The sequence below is a fragment of the Oreochromis niloticus genome, linkage group LG1 (assembly GCF_001858045.2).
Source record: "Oreochromis niloticus isolate F11D_XX linkage group LG1, O_niloticus_UMD_NMBU, whole genome shotgun sequence".
NCBI classification, from domain to species: domain Eukaryota; kingdom Metazoa; phylum Chordata; class Actinopteri; order Cichliformes; family Cichlidae; genus Oreochromis; species Oreochromis niloticus.
The window spans coordinates 27,677,897-27,686,075 of record NC_031965.2 but is presented as its reverse complement, the minus strand read 5'-3'; the positions used below and the strand labels follow the sequence as shown (position 1 = coordinate 27,686,075).

General features: G+C 37.8%; 1 protein-coding gene across 1 annotated transcript in view; it reads left to right on the top strand.

The window, feature by feature from the left end:
* The first annotated feature begins 2,330 nt into the window (after positions 1-2,330).
* The window catches only part of nfatc3a (nuclear factor of activated T cells 3a), a 58,947-nt gene continuing 53,098 nt past the window's right edge, over positions 2,331-8,179 (top strand). The window contains exon 1 of the mRNA XM_003437617.4: positions 2,331-2,957. Within this exon, the coding sequence (XP_003437665.1) occupies positions 2,867-2,957 (91 nt within the window). The 5' untranslated portion in view covers positions 2,331-2,866. The remainder of the gene's footprint in view (positions 2,958-8,179) is intronic.

The window sequence follows — 8,179 nt, the reverse complement described above, 5'->3', positions numbered from 1 at the left end:
ACATATAATTGCTGCTTTGAGTGGTCTTCTTTTATTAAAGTCAATGCATCTATGAGGGACAGGTATTTGTTCTCTTTCTGTGCATTTGTATAACTTAACAAGTAGTTTGCAAAAGTGGCATGACATTAATAGGTGGAAAGACTTAGAAAAACATTTTAAAATGTATATTTGGAACTCTGGAGGACTCTGTAATCCTCCAGATGTAGAAAACTAAGTAGAACACATGTCTGCCTACAGAGAATGCTTCATAAAATGTCAAATAATAAGAAAAGGGTTGAATTTTGTGCTTTTGCTTGGAAATAAAGACCACAGGAAATGTGATATTGATGTTTTCAGATGCATTTGAGAACTGAGTGCTTGTCTGAACGCCCACATGCTTCTTGCATAGGTATATGTGTGTCTGTGTCAGAAAAATAAGACGGTGTTGACTGCTGCATATGCAGAAGGATGGGGCGAATTATAGCAAGAAGTTCTGCTGCTGAAGCAGTTTTTTAAAATATAAAGACTCCTTTTTGCCCTTGTAACTGCTTAGATTTCAGAAATGTCCACCTTGATTTTTTTTTTCACGAACAATAATGTATTGTCTTATTTACTTTTCAGTGCAACTTGATCATAAAAAGTGCCCTAGCAGTAATGCATGCAATAAAAAGCATGCTTTATAACTATGCTTATCAGTGTTGCAAAAACCTTTGGTGAAACATTAAAAACTTGCTGTATTTTCTTGATCAGCCGCAGATGTGTGTGATGTGTGTGATGTGTGTGTGTGTGTGTGTGTGTGTGTGTGTGTGTGTGTGTAGGAGGGGCGACAATGCAGATGTGAATATGCCCCACTGTTGCCTAATTTATCAAGAGATGAAAAAGATTTGTGTACAACTAGTTTGCACTAATATCTCTAGAAGGGTGAAAGCAGGAAATACCTAAATACGAATATAAATACCAAAAATATCATCAAAGCAGCAGCCCATTAAAGTTAGTTAGAGTATACCAACCTCTGTGTTACTTACCCAATAAAGATTATCCTGAAAAGATTGATGGGTTAGAGCGCAAGGGTTAAAGGTAATGGAGCAGCCCATATAAAGATGGATTTACTATTGCTTTATTCTAGGCGCAGATTTACTCGTACCTTGTCTTTGGTGAGAAAGAGTCAGAATTTAAATCTTCAGCTAGACAAAGTCATTAAGCAAAACCATTCATTTGGATGCACATTATCAAAACACCTGTCTAAATAATTTCTCTTTGAATGGCCATGCTCGCCTTTTCAACCACTTTTCTTTTGATGCATTCTTATTACAGTGCTACAGTATGAAAAATCCACCAAGTCCCACCAAGAGCAAAGCGGTGTCCAAATGAACAGTTAGAGCCATCAGTAAGGGTGGTAAATACCAGCGAGAAACACTTCTCTTGGCCCTGTAGATAAGGGGATAGAATAAAACAATTTCCAAAAACAAACAAACAGCATTATGAATAGTTCTGTGTTAGAGCTGCGATTCAGTCAAGCACCATCTACATGCCAAATCACAGCACAAGCTGCGATCAAGTTGTCTGCCTCTCTGTATAGCCCATTCACAAGCCTAAATTGGCTGATTAGAAATTAATGGGCTTCGGTACTGACAGGCTCGAGGGATCTAAAGGTAAAAAGTGCAGGTTGTCATTATACTTACTCACCCATCCTGGCTTGGATTAGAACGCACAAAGAGGGAGGGCTGGGGGCAGGTGCAATTGATGTAATCTAATGGGTAGCGGTTGGAAGAGACTGAAGGACCAATTAAAAAGAGCAAAGTGGCTGCAAGACCCAGTTGTTACAAGGTCAGTGGGGACAATACATGCAGCTTCAAATTTTTGCATGTTTGAAAATGTAAATATTTTTGAATTTTAGATAAATCTCTCCCACATAGTCCACTGTTATGTGCATATCATCAAGCATCAGCTTGTATATTTGGTTTTAGAAGGCAAAGAAAATAATGATGAACAACCAAAACTCCCATGAAAATGAATGTTGACAACAATTAAAGCGGAAGAACACGCATTACAGATCATAAAACGAGTGGACTGAAGCTTTAATTAACTACACCTACCCACTACCCATTTTTTTTTACATAGCACCTTTTAAAAGGCAGCACATGTATAAGTAGATCTCACCAAAAACAAAGAGCAAAGAGAACTGTAAACAAAGAAGAAATATAAATTAAAAATAGCAATATATTTTCGGTATTTCAAGCAGGTTAGTAATTTCAAACCTATTTATTAAGCCCATAGCAGCCAAGGAGATGTGTGTATGTGTGTGCTTGCGTGCGCGTGCCCTGTGTTGTGTTGTGTCTGCTGACGTCACCGCTGGAACTGCCTTGTCACGCGGGGTTAGTAAAAGTTGGGATAGGACCTCCGTGGAGAGATACAAGAACAGATAGGAGGAGAGAGAGGGAAACAGAGAGAACGGTAGATGAACGGTGACTTTATTGTGACAGTTCATCGGTTCCACGGCGAACATTAAACGCGGGGAAACGCTTCTTTGGCGCTGACGAAAGGTCGGGAGACAGAGAGAAGTAGTGAGACGAGTAGAGACGGAGGGGGGCAGCCGACTTTCTCTGAAGTTGAAGCCAGAATTGCACTCGTTAACTGCCGGGGAGGAAGAGGAGAACAGCGACCTGCATTTTTTTTTTTTTTTTTTGGATTTGTCACACGAAGGAGGAGGCGGGGGGTGGGGGGAAGAAATACGGGTTCCGAAAGCTCGCGATTTCAATGAACAAAAAGTTGAAGTTTGGCGTCCGCCGTGGCAGTCGGTAAATGTTGTGACACTTTAGGATATAGCGTAAATTGCTCCAGCGGTCGACGGTCGAGTGGCGGGGTAAAACCCGAGCTGTCAAACCCGATGACTACTGCAAACTGCCCCGGGAATGAGGAGCTGGACTTCAGACTGATATTCGGAGAGGAAGGGCAGCAGCAGCCGTTAGGCCCCGCAGGTCAGTGGGTTTCCACTGTTCCCAGTGGCATGTTTTATACTAGTAGTAAACTTAAGGCACTTGTCGTGTAACATAAGTTAGTCAGTATCTACTGCTACTTTCAGTTAGCCCGCCGTCTTTCAGCTGCAGTCTCATACCATATAAGCTGTAATGCTTTTTCTCTCTCAAATGGAGCTTTTCAAATATTACATGCCTTTTCTATACCAAGCTCGTGAACACACCACCAGCTGTCATTAGCTTGTCATGCTAACATAGCAGGTTAGCAGGAGTGCTCTTATTGCCCTTGGTTGATTTAACAGCGAAAGTTTGAACTTGCAAATGTCTCCTACATTTTCTTTTTGCAACAGACAGTCTGTGAACTGTTAACCGCCTCCGAAATCTGGGGTGGCTGGGGGAGCCTTATAGATTAGTTCCTATGTTTTAAGTGAAGTATAACTGAGAGAGTCATACACCTTGAATGTCACTAGGTACATATCTGCAAAAGTAGCACATGGTAATGTTGTCAAAACTTTTATTAACTCATTGTTTACAGATAAAATGAGAAGGGGGTGCAAGCTTATCCAGAAAAATAACTGACTGTATCTTGCTTTGATGCAAACAATCATTATGAAATACTTTTTATTATTGTTGTTGATTTAATTTAGTCACATGCATGATCAGTAATTAATATTTTAAAATACAAAGTGCAAAGACGTGATGTTGTCCACTTAGTGTGCTTCAAAGACCTAAAGTAATTATTTGAAACTCATACAGATTTGTAATTTACAAAGAAATTCTAAAGAAGTTGTAAAAATAAGAACTTTTATATTTTAAAATTTATTTTCAGTTTGGGACAAACTCTAGTCAATACAAACACTACCTTTGCAGATAAATTTTTGCAGACAGGGCATGCACAGAGGTGAGGTGGCCCTCAGCTTTGTAACTTGACAAATTCCAGGAAGAACTTTGTTTGGACCGTTTATCACCTCATGGCATGGAGACTACTTATGTTTTCCTGTTTGGTACAAACGTGATTTCATACTGGGCCTCTGGGAGTAAAAATATTTTGAAATAAGCCCCTAGCTAATACATGCAAATTTAAATATGTGAAAGTCTGCAACTTTGTCACATGTTTAACAGGTTGCAAGACGAAGCTTCGGGGAAATTTTCACACTCATGGCGTATCAATTAGTTTGCTGTTTGTGGGTTATACATCATAGCTGTTGTTGTTGTCACAAATGTTAGATCTTTTTTTTTTTTTTTTTTAAATTGATGCTTCATGCTGTTAGTATTTAAGGACATTTTCTTAAAATGCTCCTTTTTCCTCATGTGATTTTTACATCCAGGGCAAGGTAAAAAAGAAAGTTAAAAACAATAGTCTTGTGATCTCAGGTGTGTCCAGTGCATTCTTTGGATTTGAATCTAAACAAAAACCTTTGTGGCGTGACATTGTCCTCACTCTCTTTCTCTTACCACTGCTTGCAAAGGTAATGCCTAACAAAAAGCACAAATCTTGGAGGACACCTTTTTTTTTTCTTTCATCCAACTTTCTTGGACATAAATATCCCATAGAGAAGCAGTGAACTAAATTGCTCATGTAGTGGCCTTATTCATTAGTAATAAATTACACATTATCATAATTGTATTGATTAGCAGTAGAAAATAATGAAAATAATTGTACATGGAATTAATTTCTTTCTGGTGGGACAGACATTTGTGATTAATTTAAACTTTTGGGTGTACATTACTCATGGGTCAACTGAAAAGCTTATTATCTAATAGTACAGCTTGTATTATTGTCTTATTATTGCCACAAAAAAGAGGAAATAAACCTGACAAGCTACCTTTGATTTCTATCAGCAGAGAATATTTTGGCTTTGAAGTAGTGCATAGTAGTTGATGACTATCTTGCAAAATTTGCTAAATATTAAGATATACAGGTCACAAGTAAAATGGGAATTATACTAAATATACTGAGACAATAAATTGCCTGATTATTGCATATTTTCATTTTGTGCCCCTCGGTAGTTGTTTTCTGTACTCTAGTGGAATTCAGAAGAGCAGATTTTTCCATTTGTATATTTGGCTGTTTTTGGTTGAGGCAGCAAAGTACCAGAAAAGATTTCAAGGATCCGCTAGCTGCGGGAAACTGGCAAGAGGGTGTCGCGCCACTAGCAAAGAGAGAATAATGCTTTTACCAATGCTGACCAGAAGGAACTCCCAATTTGTGGATTTTTAAATAATTACAGAAGCTTGAGAAGAATAAAATATTAAATAAACTAAAAAGCAAAACACATACCAACAAAGGTGGGATCTGATATTGCTAAAAACTGCTTTGGCACTTGTGTAGTGACACATGCTGATGTCGTTTTGAGTTTGGATTACTTATACGGTTAATAAAAGGACATTTACGTATAAAGTGGAGGTTTACAGGTAGGGCAAGTGATGTAATAAGGTTATGAGATGGCTAGAAACCTGCTAATTTATGTTTTTCTGCTTTTTCTGTTGTGTTTGCACATTTGAGTTCAGCCTGAAACTTGGGCAAAGTAACGAGTTCATGAGGGTTTGGCTCGTGCAGTCTTAAATACATTTTTCCTTTGATTTGGGGGGAAAAAATGGGGGGAGTTCGATTTGGAGATGGTGTGAGGGGAAAAACTGCATTTGGAATAAGCGTAGGAATAAAAGCACCACTGTGCAAGTGGTTTTAATCTGGTCTGGACTGTGTGACTTGGCCAAAAATGGGGTTGGGGGGGCGAGGGTTGTAAGGAGGGGTGCTTGTCCAAATTAATAACTTGAGTGTATAACTGTATCACTCAGCCACAGTAACAGGGAGTTGCACACTTGCAAGCCAAAGCTCAAGTTAGGGCTTGTTTTTATAAAAACTCAAGGAACCATTAGTGCGAATATTGTATTGTTACTCGTCACTTGTGATTGTACAGTTAATTCTTCAGATCTTTTATCTAAGTGTTTTAAATAGGAGTGGTAAAGGTCTTCCAAAATAAAAATAAAGCAATAGCATCATATTTTCTATATATGTTTTAGCAGCTGCATAATAAGCTGTGAACCAAAGATGCTCAGGTTTCTGACAAATCTGAGCATCGCAGTTTTGATCTTATTCATACATGAAGCTGACCTGTAAATGTGTACGTAACTTTCAGCCTAACTGGTTTGCTTGCTTGTATGTATGTGAATATGATTAAAATTCTATGTAATGGTGTGGTAATGTTTACCACACCTCTCCATCTGTCTTTTTTTTGTTCTGCTACTCTTTGTCTGCTTGTTTGAGTGTCTGTCTCCTGCTCTCTCTGTTTTCTTGTTGCTCAGGAAACTGTCATTTCTTTGAGGTGAAATATTCCACAGTTCTATTCAAAGGCATTGGGCACACTTACTGTAAGGGTTTTCCCCGATTACATGCGGCTGAATAAAAGAACAATTCCCTCCGTGAAGCAGCTTAACTAGAGATTGAGTCTTGCTTTATAATAGAGGCTAAACAAGTATTTTATTTGTGAAGAAAACAAATACACAAATGCTTTCATTAAAAAAATAAAAATAAAAAAAAAAGATTATGAAAGGCATTGTCTAGGGACAAACGTATGGCAAGGGTTGGGTGCACATGGGCAAAAAATGCCTTTAGCTGCTGAGTCATCAGTTTGATGTTGGAGGGCTGGATATTTACTTCTCTCTCCCCCTCGATTTCCTATCTTCACTGTGCTTTACAATAAAGACAATAAACTACAAAACTAGATTTAAAGCAATTTGTGTGGTGCGGTATTTAACTAATAAACTATTTATTTAATTTTGCAGAATTAATAAAATGGTTCATACTGGCTAAATATCAGTATCTAAATATATGTGCTAAAAAATTAGTTAAGTGTTAATTAATACAAAATAATAAAATGGTAATGCAATAATTTAGTTTTGCATAATTGTGTGAAACTGAAATATTTATTATATTTTATATTATATATATTTTTTTAAATTAGGCAAACATTTTATCTTATATATGTATAAGATATAAGATCTTGAGTGTGTGTGTGTGTGTGTGTGTGGCCAAATACTTCAAACTTTGTGTCATCTGACCATAAAACTTTCTCCAGAAAGCATGTTGCTTATGGGCAGCAAATTTCAGTTGACCTTGAGGGCATCAATTTTGGAGTAGGGACTTTTTTTCTTGTTTGGTACCCTCTCAGTCCATGAGGACTGCTGCTGTTCCTGCAATTTCCAGCTCATGACAGGCTTGAGCCTTGGTGGTTCCTAACAGTTTCCTCTCATCTGAGGGTGACAGTTTGGGTCTTCTTCCAAACCTTGCCAAAGTGGTGACACATCCGAATAACTTGAACTTGCGTACAGTTGTTTGAACTGATCTTGGAATCTGCAGTTGCTTGGAAATGCCTCCAAGAGAACTTCCCAACTTGTGTAAATCTAGCAGTCTCCTTAGATCTTCACAGAGTTCTTAGACTCTGTTCTTCGTACTGGTTAACCCAGTGAGTGTTGTTAAACAAACCCTTTTTATGCTGGCAAAAAAATATGTATATCAGTTGAAACTACTCGATCATGATCACTAAAATAACTTAAAAGACATCACAGAACCTTTGGCACCACTTATGAAAACATTTAAGTGATTTTATATTTGTATATCTATATTTAAGCTTGAGTGGGCTAGAGAAAGTCCAAAATAAATTCAAACTTTGTGCACCATGTGCAAACTTGTGCATCTTGTTTTTTGGACATTGCTGCACAATGATTCGGTTAAACTATCATGGCGTTAACCTCATGATAAGTGTATGCAAACTCCTGCCCGCAACTGTAGTTCAAAGATTGATGTAACCGTCAAGATGTCAACTACTGGTTTGTAAGATCCTTTTGTGGAGCCTCCAACTGCCCGAGAAAATGAGTACATCACACAATTATTATCTCACGTCTTGTGATTTTCAAGACTTGAATTAAATCGCCATAGTTTAGAAAATTAACTAATTAACTAACCAACGTAGTTCTCAAGCTTTTTCCAGTTCTAATTCAATACCAACATTATTTTTCAGTGTGCCATGCGACAGATTGGTGTGCTGTCCAGGGTGTACTGTGCCTCTTGATTAGCGGAAGGAAACTGATGTATAGATAGATGGATTTTCACTCTTTGACAAAAGCGTTTGTTGGTCACAAATGGCTCAAATACAATTTGTACTGAGGATTTTCAACCATGTCTCAATTTTTTCTGTTTTAAGTGAGTCTTGAGTCTTTTGTCA